Consider the following 18,319-nt stretch of genomic DNA (forward strand, 5'->3'; position numbering starts at 1 on the left):
TCTGTGGTTTCCGTTTCCTGGGGAGATTGTCACAGAGTCCATTGTGGGAGACAGAAAATTCGTGCCTACCTAATAATAAAAGCTATATTCAACTAATGTTGCATTATTCTTTCGCTATGGACAAGTTCAAAGCTTTTGTTATTTCGTATATATATATATATATATATATATATATTATATTAGATATATATATATATATATATATAATAATATGCATAAAATAGTATGTTATTGTAAATAAATATTAATATATATATATATATATATATATATATATATATATATATATATATATATATATATATATATATATATATATATATATATATATATATAATAACTGCATTAAATTGATTTTGAATATTACAGTGGATTTCATTGCACATTCATGTAGCATAAATTAATGTACAGTGAGGTATATTTCCAATTAGTATTTGTCAAGTATCTTTGTTCCAAAAAGCTAGTATTTTGGGAATTCGCATTTAGTTGTGTATTGCGTTTCTTAATACCGTTTATGAATGTCAGAACCTGTAATTAAAATGCTGTAATTACAAACGCAGGAGGTGGTCTTTCCTCCGGACAGTGGAGGGCGCTGTGTATACATTATGCGTGGACTCTCTCGCGAGGCTTTCTATCCCTTGTGTGCGTCTGCCTTATCTCTGCTCCCGCTTCCGGTGTGTTTAGGAATAATGGAGACGCTGGCAGTTTAAGACGAAGGGAGACTGAGGCGAACCGGAGAAAATATAAACAAGTTCTCACGTTTTTATAAAAATAAGGGCGACAGATTGAAACAGGTAAATGACGTGTTTAGCGAATCAACAGCTGTTGCGAAATTTCACCCATAATTTTGTTACTGAGAATGAAACGATGACGGTGTTTAAAACATAACTCCTTGTTTATTTTTTGTTGTGCAGTAAGGTGCTGTGTCTTTGGTGTTTGCATCTAAAAAAATAAACTAAAACAATTATAATAGGAGGTTTTCTGCGTCACCTGATACTTGGTTTAACGGATGACTGGGTAGCTGTAAAATTATGTTTTGTTTGGATTAAAACCGTGATTTTTTTTAAAAGATTGAGGTTGGCCTTGTTAATATATGAGTTAGTACTGCCTGATGAGAATGTACTTTGAGAGAGACTGTCTATACGCATTGTTAGTTTTCTTAAGCAGTAGAATTATTCTACAATTATTGGTCTAGCGGTGCTGAGATGGTTGATTTTTTTTTTTTTTTTGACCTAGTTTGCCTGGTTCACAGTCATGGTGCCATTTTGTTTTTCTTCCAGCTTGCCTATACTTGAGCTACAAACGGATCACTGTTTTTTGTTCACCAGCAAATCAAACACGAACTTACTACTGCAGCACATGCATCCCTGCTACATTATACTGTTACTGCTACATTATATTATATTCCACCTCTTGTAAATGGAAAGCAAGGAAGACACCGGTAATCCTTCCTTGGTTCATCAAAATGAGATTTTCCAGTGTCATCAGGCGACTCAATAAAACGAACACAAAGTATACTACATTTTTCTGGCTATCCCATAAATAGTTTGCCATTCCTACGTGATTAGAAACAGAGAGGGTCAGTCTGTTAGGAGACAAGGTAAAGATTGATTCTCCAGCGAGATATTGCTGTATGTTGATTGGCACATCAATTGCCGTTGTTGACAAATAGAATAGGGAGGGTGTCTGCGAGGCGAATTACATTAACTTAAATAAATAATTTAGCATGTTTGTGGTTCATTTAAACTAGAGTATATTATTTTTCAATTTCAAATTTGAGTTAAAAATAATGCTTCTGGTTTTACAATTAGTTTTTGTTGAATAATTTCACCAATGGAAATAAGCAGTGTGGCTGATTTTAAGGTCATTTATAAATGTAATAATAGTACTCGAAACATTGACCAAATGTTAAAACTTGAAAAATGCTAAGTATTGCACATGCTGGAGTATGTTATAATCACGGAAGAAATGGACCATACAGTGCTAGGCTTGTTTCTATAGCAGTGAGTAGAAACAGTCCTGTGGGAATTTATTGGAACTTTTTTTTTTTATCATCCAGTCGACATACCTATCATTAAGTTGGCTTACTGGTTTTAGTTTTATAGGGTATAAGGAAATCCCAAACCTTGCCCCCATGGGATAGCCTGAATTGTCCCAGTGAAAGTGATGTATGATTGTTCAGCAAGTAGCATTTAATTTAATGGTTTTTGTTTCAGGAAATGGGATACAGTAGTTTTTATGTTGTAGTTGTCTAGAACAGCTCTGTGCTGTTATAGGCTAAGCAGTCTTTCACAACTAACTTAAACCATGCCTTTGTATAATAGTTAATACTGGAATAGAATGTTGAAAAGGGGACTTTTTCAGGATTTTGTAATTTCAGTTCCTCACAGTGAACACTGTGGTGATGTCTGTCTTGGTATTCTGTCTTTTAAAATGTGTCTTTCTAGTTCTGTATTTGTACAGTAGTAAAGCTTTAACTCAGGGGTGTCAAACTCAATTTTACCAAGGGCCATGTCTTAATTTAATATTTGATTCGCTTGCAAAATACACACCTTTTACATCTACACATGCATTTCATTGGTTGATATAGAAAATGTGTGTTTATTCAGTTTTTAATTCATACACGTGTATTTTGTATATGACTTATTAATTTAAAACAAATGTTATCTTACCTATTTGCTGACCTTTGAATTCTCACTTATGAAGAAACCGGGCACCATTTTCATGGACACTTGTCAATATCGGAATTCTGTCTTGTGCTGAAGCAATCTTTAGCACGGAGTGTAGATGCTTCTTATTCAGGTGAGATCTTTGAGCAGATTTATTAATCTTCATCAGTGAAAATAGATGTTTGCTCATATGCGTACTGCCAAACATTTACATGACACGTGCAGCCTCAAGCCGGAGCTGTGGGAATGTGGCTGGAAGAATGTGTAAAACTGCTCAGCTGAGACAATCAAACTTGGCTTTCAGTGCGCTGTTGCACTGCAATCAAGTTCCATCTGAATGTCTTTTGGTGCAGTTTCGACAGCTACGCCAAATTCATTTGAAAAAGGCTGGAACTGCAACTGCTGCTTGAAAATCAGAAAAACATTAGTTTTGCAGCAAACGCACTACTAGGAAAAGTTAAATCTGCCATTAGCTTGGCACGTTGGGAAATAGGAAAGGTTCGCTGTATGTGTTTTTCCCTCAAACGTAACTTTAGCTCAAACCCCTTTTCGCCGTCATGCATTTCAGTTATGACTTATTTACAGCCTTGCAGTTTCACATTTAAAAAAGCTGTTTGTTTATATTGCAAAAAAAAAAAACCCAAACCCCTTTATTCTGCATGAAAAGTTATATTTCTTGATGCAATTCAAAGAACCTTGTAAGTACTGCACTGCGGCTAAGCCAGTGAATTTTGTTGTGGCACGGCAAATCACCATGTTAAACATTAAGCTTGGAATTGCCAGTGATTCAAATTTTACCCTGGTGAAAATTTGTTTTCACAACCGTGACCATTATGTGATCCATTTTCAGCACATTCCCACACAGCGCTTCCTGGCGTAGAATACAGTGGTAAGTGTCGTTTTTTGCGCACCAAAGCAGCAAGACCCCCCTTTTTTTTTTTACCATACTTTTATAGTGGCTGATGGGATTTGGAGTTATTGCGTATAATAACCCAATGGCCAAATTACTCAGTAATGAATGAACTATGTTGGGGCCGGATAAAGTACGCCCGAGGCCTTGAGTTTGACATCCGTGCTTTTAACTTATTAATTGAAAATGAGAATGTGCTTAGGCAGGGCTGCTGAATAGTTGCACGCAGGCGCACACACACAGTGTGCGCCAAAGGATTTGATTGGGACCTGAAGGCTTTTTGGGAGCTGTCAGGAACATTCATGTCAGCATCAGCTGCTGCCGGAAACCCCCTTTTTTAGTTATTTTTTGCACAGCTTATGGAATCTCTTAGGATTTCATTGTGATTGCAAACTTATGTTTGGGTGACTAGGTTTCCAATTAACATGAACTCATATCCTGTTTGAAGAAGTAATTGTTTGTATTTGATGTTTTATATATTTGTATTGCAGAGGCAGGAATAACCCTTTTGACGATGGAGAACTCGGACAGCGCAGATCAAGGAGGCAGCGAGCAGTCTGAAGCACAGCGCCAGAGACAGCTGGATAGGCTGGATCGAGAGGAGGCTTTCTACCACTTCGTGAACAACCTGAGCGAGGAAGACTACCGGCTCATGAGAGACAACAACATGCTTGGCACTCCTGGTAAGAAGCAGACCAACTCCCCCAAGGTGCAACTGTGTGTCTTTATTAGACTTCTAAGCCAAAGGCTGGGAAGCCTATTGTTAAGATTTATTATTATTATTATTATTATTATTATTTTTTTTTTTTTTTTTTTCTTCCCAAAACTTTAAACTGCTGCTGCTTCAAAGCTGTGTGACTGATCAGGTTCTGACTTGGCAGGTAACAAGCTGGATACATTGGCTGTCAGATGCTGAAAAAATTTTGCTGCTGCGTCCTTGCAGTTGGCGCAGTGATGCATTTTTCAATAAAACCTTTCGAAATCTTCTTGGGAACCGGTGAAGCGATTGATCTGAAACTTGGCATATATCATCAGCATCCAAACCTGCATCAAATTTGTGAAGAAGGTGCAGTGATACATTTTAATGTCAAAATGGCTGCCACAAATCTTATCGAAACGCGCCCCTACCAATAAACTGCTGCTGTTTGAAAACTGTCCAACAAACTCCGAACTTGGTAGTTATCGTCCCAGTAACAGTGGGATACAAATGTGTGAAAATGGTGATGTTTTATAAAACAAGATGGCTGCCACTTATACGTTTACATTGGAAATTTAAACCTGCGTCAGTTGACAAACGATTTACTTGACTAACTCCAAACTTCACAAGCATCTTCCCTGATACTGTATCAATAAAACTAACTTTTAAAAAATTGTGTTGACTGGAAACGAAATAGCTGTTTGATACATTTTTTTAGAAACCTTTCGAAATCTTCTTGGCAACCAGTGAAGTGATTGATCTGAAACATGGCATATATCATCAGCATCCAAACCTGCATCAAGTTTACGAAGCAGAAGTGGCTGTGATAAATTTTCATGTCAAAATGGCTGCCACAAATCTTACCGAAATGCACCCTTAACAACAAACTGCTGCTGTTTGAAAACTCTTTGTCCAACAAACTCCGAACTTGGTAGTTACTGTCCCAGTAACAATGGGATACAAATATGTGGAAATGGTGATGTTTTATAAACAATGTGGCCGCCAGGTGTATGTTTACGTCTGAAATTTAAAACTGCCTCAGTTGGCAAACGGTGTACACGACTAACTCAACTTCACAAGCATCATCCTTGACACTGTAGCAATACAACTAACTGTTAAGAAACTCGCGTTGAACAAAATGGCTGCATTTAAAAAAAAAAAAAAAAAAAAAAAAAAAAAACTTTCAAAGTATTCTTCTGTGGAACAGTTGAAGTTGCTGATTTTAAACTTGGCATATTGAGAACTAAACACGCTTAGACGGGTACTGATACTGGGGCTTGGGAGCCATAAAACTGCCTGGAAGTTCCTATTATTATTATTATTATTATTATTATTATTATTATTATTTTTATTAGGCTTCTAAGCAAGGCTGGGAAGCCTATTGTTATTGCTGTGTTTATTATTATTTTTCTGCAAAAAGTTTATCGCAGACTCATGAAAACGTATAGGTAAGTACATGCCTATGTGTGGACAACCAAACTCTTGTGGACAAAAACGACTTAAGATGGAGATCTGACAATGTGAGTATATAGCGCACGAATGTCCTGTAAAAAGAAAACGTTGAAACAAAATCAATTGGACGGTTGGTTTGCTCACAAAATCAAATTGGACGGTTGGTTTGGATTTGCACAAAATATTCAAAGATCTTCTTGTCTGAAACTGGAATGTTGATCAGCACCCAAATTGTCACGTTTGCTCAGGACAAGGTCCTTTCTAAGTTTTGTAAAATCCCTGTTTTTCATTAAAAAACATGGATGCAGCGAGGAAAATAACAATTTCACGAGTGCTATATTTACATAAAGTATAAATCTATACTACAATACACTAGAGACATGAAGCTGAGTAAGATAGTAGAGGGTAAAGTGAAGTACTGTCAATTTCAAAATGGTATGTTTTGGTCGCATGGTTTGTTGGCCATATTGATAATTGAAAAACGACTTATGACCCATAACAAGAACAGTGTTGCACGTATGATCTTCAATGTTGGTACAGTTGTGCAGACCATAAAGTAATAATTGCCAAAATCAAAAGCAGATTGGTTACATACGTTGGCAGCCATATTGGAATTTAAGTTTAAATTTTATCTCCTAGGACATGCTGATATGGTCAAAGTTATAATGGAACACGTATAGGAAATACTATGCGCTCTATGAAAAAATTTCGTCACCTTTGACCTCTCTAAAAAGTCAAACTAAAAACTGGCTCCATGCGCCTCAGGGATCACAGATAGTCATGGTTCATATGGAACACATATAGGAAGTCATATGTGCTGTATAAAAAATGGCATTAACATGTATAGGAAGTCATATGTGCGCTATAAAAAAAAAAAAAAAAAAATCACCCCTAACCTTTGACGTCTGCTAAGGTTCAAAATCCAGAAATTAGCCTATAGCTCCTCATCTGTATCAAAGACAGATCAGTGCACTTAGTCTTCAGCGTAAGAATATGGTCCGTATATGATACAAATTAAGTAGCCCATTAACTAATTATAGGAAACGTAGCAAGCTGTATTAGGGATTATTTGTGATTATTGAACCGTGTTTTCTTGGAAGCCTTTATAGTTGCTAGCAACTCTGGTTTAAAAATGGTTTCCTCAAATTTGTTCTGGGCCCTGTTCCTTGTAGCTGGCTAATTGAGTTAGCCGGATAGCTCTCGGGATAACTTGTCAGAAATCTGGCTTTTTCCATTCCTCGAAGCAAGCTTAATGGCTAGCCAACTAAGCTACCATAGTAACACATCCTTAATTTTAAACCTGCTCCAGCGCAGGCCAACTTAAAGTTAGCCGGATCTGTGTATAAAAACTTGTACTTCTACCCAATGAAACCACTTGACACACCCTTCTAAAATGGCAGCGCCCTTCCTTAGAGATTCCATAGATCAAGGAGCAATTTTAATTAGATTAGCTTTTTGTAGGGAAAGAGTATTGAGAGATCGCCAAGATCCTTTGCATCATTCAGAAGTTTTGTATTTGAGCACTATAGATTCATTTACCTAATAAATCTGCTTGAGCCATACATTGTCCCTACCACCCGGCGCAGCCATGCATTGACAGTAACACAGACTATATGCATAGGGCTGTGCTTTTTTGCTAGTGGCACATTCCTATACTCAGTTGGCGATGCTGAAAATATCGGCAAAGCCGCTGCATGCCGTGCAGTCCTAATGGTCTACCTCGCCCTAAAGAGATTGCTTAATGTGTTCATCACATTTCCAGGTAATACAAAAGAAACGCCATCAAAGAGGACTTCTATGCTGTCGCAGGTAATTTACAAGGTTATATGCAATTTAATGAACAGGTTATCCCATCGTTATCGTTTATTAAGTAGGCTACATTATTATGCAGAGTTCCCCAACGTTACAGGTGCTGTGGACTGCAGTCAGATCCCCATCAAGGCACCCTCAGGACCAAATGAGGTGGATTTTGTGAACAGGAAAGTACAAGTAATTGTGACGGTATCACTTATATGAAATTAAAAATGAGCTACAATTCAGCAACTGATGCAAATAATCCAACATTTTAATGACAATTATACAATGGCAGTGCTAGGCAGTAGGTGTCAGACTTTGGATAATACTGTACATCATCCATGTCTTGACCTCAATTATTCTCAGATGATCTGTGACAGATCCTGCGACATCATTGTCGCATGTGTGGTGCTCCACAAATTTAAAAAAAAAAAAAGAAAAAACCTTACACATTTAGCTTATCTGCAATTTTTTTCCATGCTTCCTCTCTGGACTTGGCAGTGGCAGCAGTGTTGTATTTACTTGTGATAATGCTTTTGTATTCCTCAAACCTTTCCATTATAAGCTCTCGCTCAGTCAGGCTGAAAAAGAACAGTGCTCTCTTTCAATGTCATCTTTCATGAAGGTCATTTTTTCAGTGCTCTGCGATTCTCCCTTTGAGGTAGCACGAGCACAAGCAATTACCCAGATTTCTTAAGTCGGAATTGAGTTCAAGCATGACTTCAATTATCGAGTTAGTCGAATGTGGCTAACCTCTGATTAGCTTAAATTAGTTAAACCAGCTACGAGGAACAGGGCCCAGATAACACAGCCTTTTGTTGATATTTCATATAGATTGGGTTTCTGTGAGAAATATTCTTGAACTATTGAATTCAGTAGAAACCTTGAGGGGCTGCAGGCATTACATGTTTTCAACGACTGCTGCATATTTAATCGTAAGTTTGTTCCATTTTAATGAGCATGGTATTGTGGCGTTTTATCTACGCCACAATATTTCTACGCCAAACTGGTGCTTCCGTAGATAATTGGGCTATAATTGACACAAGATGTGTCTTTCTCTCCATCCTACAAGTTGAATTCAGATTTTTTTTGTATGTGTTTTGTGCGACGGGGAGGGGGTAAGTAGATTTTTCTAGCGTTTTTTTTCAAAAAGTCCACACCCCTAGTTTAGTAAATAAACTTAAATTAATTTTGAATAATAAGTCTATACAGGTAATATATTAAGCAGTGGTGTTAAGAGTTTAAATGATTAAAACTTGTGCTCATTTATTTGAACTGTTTTGAAGTGCAGCTTATGTGTTATCTGAGTGGTTACCAACATTCCAACCATGTTACAAGTTTAAACACGTTTAATCTTTGATTGTTTAATTTCCTTCATGTTTAAACTTGACGACCCCTAATATTTAGTAAGTCTTCTCTCGAATGCAGTGCATTTACTCTGCTTGTCCAGTTCTTGGTTGGTGGGGGGAAAAAAAAACAAAGTGTGTATTTGCATTTTTAGGCATAATTTAATGAGTCTTGTTTGCAGCTTGGTCTAGTTAAATCTTTGAGCATGATTCTTGTAACCAGGAAGTCAGAAATAATCATGGAACAATCTACCAAACAGTCTCTCTAGTGTCTATTCTATTGTGAATGGGAGGCTGTGGGACACTGGATTTACAAAGTGCCCACAGCTTTACCTCCAGAGGAAACAACGTAAATTACAAGACACTTCTATTATTCTTTTTTTTTTTTTTTAAATCATTTAGGTGAAATTACTGAAGAAGAGTTACTGGGTCGCCTACAGCAAATTAAGGATAGACCAGAGCAACAGAACAGTGGTGAAAGCAGAAATGAAGAAAATAGGGGTATGTCCTTTCATTTGCCGATAGTATGGATTTTGGGTGCCAAAAATGCATTAATTCTTGTAAATGTTTTTATATGGGGACAAGGTCCATCTGGTTTTAAACTGCAGTTAACTGTTTTGGGTTTGCAAAGTGCCGATGCATGTACCAGCCCAGGTGGTAAAAGCATGGCGTTCATTTCACTTTTTCATTTAGGAGACCTGTGTTTTCCATCTCTTTTACATCGGAGATGTTTCAACAGTTAAACTTTATCTCATTTGTAAAACAACAATCAGATACTATAATATATAAATAAAAGTACTTTTAAAAAAAAAAAGCATAGCATCCTAGCATTTAGGGCACTGACATGAAGTATACCAACTATGTAGACAAGACAGACTACTCTTTATGAAGAATAACCTTATGTTTTTCTTTGTAAAACAATTGTCATAGATTCCTCTCCAACTGACACTGATTTTTGTTTAAATGTAACAGAAGATGGTCCTGAAGCCACAGAAGATGGCTCTAATGGAGACTCCATTCTAGACTGGTTGAACTCTGTGAGACAAACTGGAAACACTACGAGAAGTGGCCACAGAGGGAACCAGTCGTGGAGGGCAGTGAGCCAAACTAACCCAAACAGTGGAGACTTTAGATTCAGCTTGGAAATCAACATCAACCGGAATTTAGCAGAGCAACAGGCCAGGGTCGAGGGGGAGCAGCTGGTGAGGGAAGATGGTGAACAGCCTGAGACGATGGAGGGGGAGCTGCCCATGGACATCACTCCGGAGCCAGAGGCGCTTACTACTGTCAGGGGGCCGGAGCCCGAACTGGTGCCAGAGCCCGAACTGGAGCCTGAGCCTCCCAGGCCTGAGACTCCTCCAGCAGTTTTACCTCCACAGCCCCAGAGTCCCGAAGTTGAGGAGCCCACTCGGAGGGGACAACGAAGGGCCAGGAGTCGAAGCCCGGAATTGAGGATAACTAGAGCTCGAAACGAGAGGAGCCGCTCGCCGTTGAACCTTGGAGGGGAGGTTCTGCGGCGGGCTCGCCGCAGCACACCATTGCAAATGCCACCTTCCCCAGTTGAACCTCAAATTGAAGGAAGCTCCAGAACTAGACAACATGTGTTATCAAGGCAAAGCACTGTGGAATACGATGTTCAGATGGAGAATGCAGCTGCAGGAGCAGACACAGACTCTGCTCCTGTTCCTATTCCTATTCCTGTTCCTGCTTCTGCTCCAGTAGAATTTGTAGAAGCCTCTCGAGAACCGGAGAACCCCTCTGAGACTGCTTCTAGCAGCGAGGCCAGTGCGGCCGGGAGGAGACCCCCCACCATCATGCTGGACCTTCAGGTGCGGAGAGTTCGTCCTGGAGAGTACCGCCAGAGGGACAGTATAGCCAGCCGCACCAGGTCCCGCTCGCAGACACCCAACAACACCTACTCATACGAGAGCGAGCGAGGGGGATTCCGGCGCACTTTCTCCCATTCTGAGAGGGCCGGCGTCCGGACTTATGTCAGTACCATCCGTATTCCGATCCGCAGAATATCGGATGCAGGGCTTAGTGAGGCAACATCCATGGCCCTGCAGACTATGATCAGGCAGATAATGACTGGCTTTGGAGAGCTGAGCTATTTTATGGATAGTGATAGCGACTCGGACTCCAACAGAGGCCAAAACCCTGTGTTGGAGCCCCCGGAGTCACAAATCCCCAGCAACAGTAGCAACAGCTCAGTCCCAGAGACCCCAGAGCCACAAACTACGGAAGAACACAGGGACACCGCCACTGAAATCAGCTCACCTACCACGGCCGGAAGGGAGAGCCGTGGAGCCCGGGGTCCCATCAGTTTAGAGGAGCCCGGGTCATTGCCATTCCTCCGATTGGCACACTTTTTCCTTTTGAATGACGACGACGATGACCAACCCAGGGGTCTCACCAAAGAACAAATCGACAACCTCTCCACCAGGAATTACGGGGAGAATGACGCGTTAAAGACTTGCAGTGTGTGCATAATGGAATACATAGAAGGAAACAAGCTGCGCAAGCTTCCCTGCTCCCATGAGTATCATGTCCACTGCATTGACCGCTGGCTGTCAGAAAACTCAACGTGTCCCATCTGTCGCAGGGCAGTCTTGGTCTCAAGCAACCGAGAGAGTGTGGTGTAATAAAGGACCACATGTTAGATTATTTTTCTTATTTTATGTTTGTGCAATAGTTAGATGTAGTGAAAAATAAAATAAAAAACAAAAGAAGAAAAACCTGTACATTTGTTCTTAAACGGTAGTGGCGGGAGTTCCCATCTGCATAAACAAATGTATTCCCTTTTAATTGTTAATAGAAAAAAAAACAAAAACATGTAAAGCTTTTTCTAGCGTTTCTGTAAGTTTTCAATGCACTGTATTATTATTATTGTTATTATTGTTATTATACTATGGATTGAAACATTTACCATGCTTGGAAATATGTGAGGGTGGGGCGTTGGCGAAGGTAACTTATCTGCCCTAGTCCTTTCACTTTCACCCTAATTAGATTGCAGTGGCCTAACTTATTTGCCTTCAGATGTAAAGATATACCTAGCTTTTTTTTTTTTTTAAACTTACATTCCTGGTATTGGGAGCACAAGAAGACCCTATTTTCTTGAATGTCAGGAGTAAACAACTTCATGTAATGGAATATATGGTTTATTCCATGTTCTATGAATATAGGATTAATTAGGAGTTGTTTTGTCAATTTTATTGCACACTGTTAACAGGTGTGCTGTAACCATTCTAACAGGTAGTTTAATCTGGCAAGCAAATGCCTCAGTCTACCCTTAATATGTTTCATATCATTTAGTAAAAAAAAAAAGTAAATTGGTCAAAATGCACCTATAAGGCTTAAAACACATGGTAGCCCTGCGCCCAGTACTTGTTTTAATAAACATTATGTAAATAATTAGGAGTTTGAAGTTAATAAATTGTTCCTCTCTTATAGCTGCACGAACAAGCCTTATTAGTAAACCTGCAGTTGACTATGCGGTGATGGATGTGGTCAATTCAGAGCAGATTTACCAAGGGCCTGATTGTACAAACTCCTGGAACCTGCTCCTTTAACAACATGCCTAAAGGGGGGGTGTTTTAAAACCCAGGACTGTGTGCAGTGCTAGTGTTAGTTTCAAGCCCTTCGCCTAGATGCTTTGATTTTTAAAGAGCTGTGTAATACTTTTTTTCCCCATTCACACCATATTTTGTTTAAACATTTGTCAGCATTTGTGCTGAAGTGAATTTCTTTCACTGAGTTGTAAAATACATTTGTATATGTTGCAAATAACCAGACTGTTTTACCCTTTGGAAAGGTGGTTTCTTTGCATGGTAAATAGTGTGTTATTCAGAGAATTTGTCCTGTTTTATATATTAAAACATAAAACAAAAAATTGTATTGAACATGTTTTGTACAAGTAGTAGTGACAGATTTGGGGAATCTTAATATGAAGTAGTTTGTATAAAAATCCACAAGTCTAATATGTAGTAACAATTCGTAAAAGTGTTGGATTGAACAACATTTAAATCAGAAATATTTGGCTATCCCCATTCATATTTAATTACATTCAAACTACCTTTGCCTTGCCCCATTAGTAATTTTAAGGACATTTAGGTTGGTTCTTTTTCTTTTATGCATGCATCACAATACTATGTCCATCATATTCGGGGCTCTGCTTGCAGCCACAATTTAATTAAAAAAAAAAAAAATTTATATAACTTAGATGCCCGAAGTCCAAAAACAAATTCAGTAATTAGGCACTGTTAAAACAGCTTGGGAGTGAGTTCCTCATATCGATATAATCATCACAAGTCAAAACTTTGCAGCTATCTTTTTTAATTTATTTTTTAAAAATACTTTTCTAACTTCTGTTATTACTACTGTGTTTCATTCCCGTACCAGAATGTCAGTTTTATATTTTCAGTCAATTTTCTGATTAGTGACCTAGTACTTCAAGCAGGATTGATTGCATTTGGCAAAAGTTAGGAGAACATACTCCAGATAGCAATTATTTTTCCTTTTCTGTTTATTACACGTACATTGTTTAAACATTGAGTAAGAGTTCCAAAAGTTTTGACAGTACTTTTTTGAAAACCGTCTTTACTCCTATTGTGCTATCCTGTTTTAATGTGATTTCAGTGGTACTGTTATATGTAACATCTTTAAGAACGTTTTGCCTTAAGTGAATCATCATCCAAATGTCTTTACTTTTTTTCCCCCATCTAATATTTGTGCTTGGGGTTCTGAAAATGATACACAATTGCCTTGTGCTCCAACAATAACTGTGCTGGTTGTGGGAAATAGTAATAGAATGCTGTTTTCACAGTCTGGTGGTATAGCCAAAATATGGCTTGTTCAGGTTTTACTTGGTAAGACACTTGATTTTATATATCGTCTCTGAACAAGAGAATACGTATTTCTGTTGCATTTTGAAGGGTACAAGAGGGCACCAGGGGTACCTTAACTTGCCTTTAACCTCCAGATGCGACATGTGTTTCTTCTGGGCTTGTCACCACAACTGCAATTGCAAAATAACGTATGTTTAAATATCCACCAAATGCAGTTTTATTTTAAACTGAAAAATATAACCAAGCGCACAAAAGGAATTAGTTTACTGTGAAGACACAATGTTCTTTTACATTTATTAAATGCTGTGTTATTCGCTATGTGGGTTTCAAATTCTTGGTTATAAGAGTCTCCGATCTATCGGTAATGTTTTATAATAACTATAAATTTTAAAAAATTATTTTACAGCCAAGAATTTGAAGCGAACATATAGCTGAATTTAAGGTTAAAAACAATAACCTTTTAGTCATTTTTAACTTTGAAGATTTTGTGAAAAGATATACCATGAAAGTGAAAGTTAATTCAAATAGTTCCAGTTGAACTACTTATTTTATTAGACTTGGTAGTTTGATCATGAATTGATCATTTACGTTTATAGCTGTGCATCATTATTGGTGCATGTAGAAGTTTTAAATGTAGAATTAAACAGTGTTAATGTTTTTAAAAACCCCTTGGAATATTGTCTCCCATTAGGAGACTTATTGGTAGCTTTTCCCTTTTTTTAAGGGAAATTGGCACTTTATTTGGAACATTCTCTCCTAAGGCAAAGTGTGTGTTTTAAAGATATGTGGCAAACAATGATATGAAAGGTTCAGATCTTGGTCTTATTTTAGCAGTTACACCCAATATACCAAACAGTGGTTTACGTTCTGTATTTTATGTTTGGAATATTACTGATCTCCAGTAATGCAGATTGACCAGCTGGTGGTGCTGCTGCTGTCAGATAAATAAAGAATGCTTCCATACAGTAACACCATCTATGGTATTGTAACATTGGAGGTCATGCCAGTTTACATAATACAATATTACAATTGTGTAATCCAATGCTTGTACAGGCAATGTGTTTGATCACCTGCTTGTAACTGCTATTAAAGATGATATCTGAAATGTATGGATTTCATTAGTTCAAGTGAAATCCAACCCACTTTCATTGTTAACACCTGGAAAGTAAGATGCTGTCAAAAGTCTTGTGGATGAGGTTGTTTCTTTCATTGAATAAATCTCTCCAGATTGAATGTGCTGCTGCTTCTCTGCTCTGTAAAGGATTTAATTAAAATGTGTTTATTTTTTTTTAACTGTAGAAAATGTGGTACATCATAATTCTGCTTAATTGTTCATTCTGGGAAGTTGTATTTGATTTTATATATACAATATACAGTAGATATAAAAATCACTTTGCAAGCTGGCGAGTTTGATTATGTGTAAATAATAAACATGCATGAAAAGCAGATCTGTGCAACAAAACTGTCTTTAACATTGTTTTTAATTGTTTAAAAATTAATGGACTTCAGAATTTGCATTTGTGTATGATATTTCATGGTTGTATTTCTGCATTTCCACATTTCTATGTTCTATGGTGTAGTATAATTATTACATCATCTATTTTGGATAATGCCTTGGTTTATCAGTATTGGAGTTCTTAACCCGTTTCACACGATTGATCTGTTTGAAAGATAAAGCTCAAAAGAAATGCTGACTGGGATGTTGGAGGTACAGTCACAGACAAAGGTATTGGCACCTTATGCTTATTATACCATAAACCAAGTCAGCAGATTAAGGCAAAATACACAATTTATTGTAGTGGAACAAATAATCTTCATAAAAAAAAAAAAAACTTTTAAATTATCTGTTCATGACAAATATTCACACCCCTACTTTATTATTTTTCTCCTTTTGCTTTTGTTATGGCTGTCAGACGTTTACAATGATTCAGTATGTTGGTGAAATCTGGGTCCTTTCTGTCTTGCATATTTCATTCTAGTCAGAATGGATAACAATTCTTGGCTACAATTTTTTTTTGTTTAGATCCATCCAAAGCATTTCTGTTGGATTGAGATCTGGTGATTGCGAAGACCATTCCAGAACTTCTTTTCTTCAAGAATTCCAGAGTTTACTTAGCCCTGTGCTTTGGGTTTTTGTCTTGCTAGAAGATACACTGTTTGCCAATCAGCCTAGGAGCAGATGGTAACATTGTACTGTGTAGAATGTTTTGATGCCTGGCTGTATTCATTCAATCTTCAATTATATGACTGTCTGTAGTCCTTAAACTGCTAAAATATATGATTAAACCACCTCCATGTTTAACTGTAGGCACAAGGTATCCTTCATTGAAGGCCCCCCTCCCTTTTTTTTTCTCCAAACATATTGTGGTATGTTATTGGACCAGAGAATTTTGTTGAATGTTTCAGATTCCTGTTCATATTTCTTGGTAAATTTTAGACTTTCAGGAATTCTTCTGTGCTCAGGTGGCTTTTGTACAATTCTTCAAAATCTTTCTTTAAGTCCTATCATTTTCAGCCAGTAATTTTCTTTGGGTGTCCACTTCTTTCAAGAGTTTCAGTTGAATTTGTTCTATGGTAGTGCTTGATTATTGCTCTAATTTTGCTATTCCATATTTCTTTTGATATTGTTTAGTAACCATTTCCTTTGTTGTTGTTTACTGTGAGTGCTTTTCTTAAATGTAAAACCAACTCCTTTATCTTGACCATCACCTGCCCTGTTGCTAAAATGTTCGATAGATTTAGGAAATGATTAACCCTTTTCTGGCTATTGACTTTAGTGTGTCACTCTGCGATATTTAGAGGACATGAGAGCCTCACTTCATAACTCTAGTGAGAGTGCACCTCAGTCCTGACCTGAACATCCCTGCCATTCCGTTTGTATCCTCTCAATCTGACATATACAGTAGTTTATAAAGGACTACTGTGCTGATATGAGATGACTTTTGATCCCCATGCTTCCAAAAGTGTAAGCCATGAAAGTATATTCCTTCTGTTCACACTGCTTAATAAAAATGGTATAGTAAAAGTAGAGGGTATGTTTGCAAAAAATAAGTTGTCTATTGTTGCATTTTTATTTTTGCTGTGAAGAAAAAAAAAAAAAAAAGCTGCTTTTGACAAACCTAATTGATGCTTAAATGTTTAGGCACTAAAGTCTTAAAATGACAAGTGGTTATATGATGCAGAAACGACCAATCAGAAAACATGAAACATTTAAACTTACATATGGCTCAATTACTGTTACGAAGTACAAAGGACTACTACTGTATATACCAGCAAAAACAAAATGTTCTGAAAGTAGGGTACAATATAGTTTCCTGGAAAAAGTCTTAGATTGCAGGAATTAAATATTTCCCAATGATCTGTGCTGTATAGAGCCCTCTATGAAGGAAATAACTGAACTTTGTGTCATTCGCCTGTCCTTAGTTTCAGTGAAGCAAGATGGGACAGTGGATGTTAAGCGTTCTAACTTGTAAGGGAATGTCCAACATCTGATAGTTTGAGCCACATTCCGAAATGTATCTACGTCATGTCTGTGTGGCCTTCTGTGCACAGCGTCGCAAAGCAGATTTTGGACAAGTGACATTTTATGTTTAATTTGTAATTTAACCACTATGACAAAAGTAGCAAGGTTGTAAAAGCAAGCGCTCCAGCTGGAAAACATAACCGGTTCACATGCAAGGGTAAACGTCACCTGGCATAGCCACGTTGCCGTGTGCAAGAAGTGGTTCAGAAAATATAAAAGTATGGGGAACCAGCATGGACTTTTCAGAGTTACTGTAACCAAACTGATAAACCATCATGTAGCAGTCTTTATTAATAGTTTCATTATATATTTACAAACACAAAACATACCGCGTTTTGATAACGTGTTAGTAATACGGTGACCCTTAAAATACGGTGTAATGTTTAAGAGTCACTTACTGTTATATAGCGTACGGTTTAAATTTATCGTTTTAGTCTTGAGAGAACATTTTGTGAAAAGGAGTTGTAAAACACAAGTTACCACGAGGAAAGCCAAACAGGTATTTAACGATGGCAAAGCTGGTCATCTAATAAAATGTAGTGTGTATATGATTTGAAATAATCTTTATTCTGGCACTGGCGAGGGTCAACTGAGTGGTTTACTCCTTTTCACCACAGGGTGGCGCAGTGTCTCTGTGTTAAAGCTGCAACTGTACAGGCTGTTCAATTGAGGGCAGATTGAATTACTCTGCGTCATTATGTACAGAATCTTTGTGGCGATTTAACATGAAAAGTAAACACACACTCAGGGTTAATGGCATGTGAACCTTACAAAGTCAATGATTACAATAACTTGAGGAGCCCTGTAATTTTATTTTTGTTCCTACTTTCAGAAAGCGGTAAAGAACTGTAAGAGGAGAAATCATGACAGGTTTAAACTAACCAGACCAAAACCCAGCAGAGGACTGTTAGCGGTAGAGTATTGGATTTTTAATAAAGCAGCATTTGGTCTTGTTAAGAAAAAAAAAAAAAAAAACATTACTATATAAATATGGAGCATGCCTTGTAAATATTCTCTATAGTTTCTCATAACTGTTTACTACATTCTTCCATAATGTAGCCTTCTAGTCACGCTGCTACAGAAA

General features: G+C 37.5%; 1 protein-coding gene across 1 annotated transcript; it reads left to right on the forward strand.

Moving 5' to 3' along the window:
* The first annotated feature begins 642 nt into the window (after nucleotides 1-642).
* On the forward strand, nucleotides 643-14,428 carry LOC121295450 (E3 ubiquitin-protein ligase RLIM-like). Its single transcript, XM_041220067.1, has 4 exons — nucleotides 643-794; nucleotides 4,071-4,262; nucleotides 9,271-9,369; nucleotides 9,841-14,428. Exons 2-4 carry the CDS (start codon nucleotides 4,094-4,096, stop codon nucleotides 11,508-11,510), a joined length of 1,938 nt encoding a protein of 645 aa, XP_041076001.1. The 5' UTR covers nucleotides 643-794; nucleotides 4,071-4,093; the 3' UTR covers nucleotides 11,511-14,428.
* Nucleotides 14,429-18,319: the final 3,891 nt, after the last annotated feature.

The sequence above is a fragment of the Polyodon spathula genome, chromosome 20 (assembly GCF_017654505.1).
Source record: "Polyodon spathula isolate WHYD16114869_AA chromosome 20, ASM1765450v1, whole genome shotgun sequence".
NCBI classification, from domain to species: Eukaryota; Metazoa; Chordata; class Actinopteri; order Acipenseriformes; family Polyodontidae; genus Polyodon; species Polyodon spathula.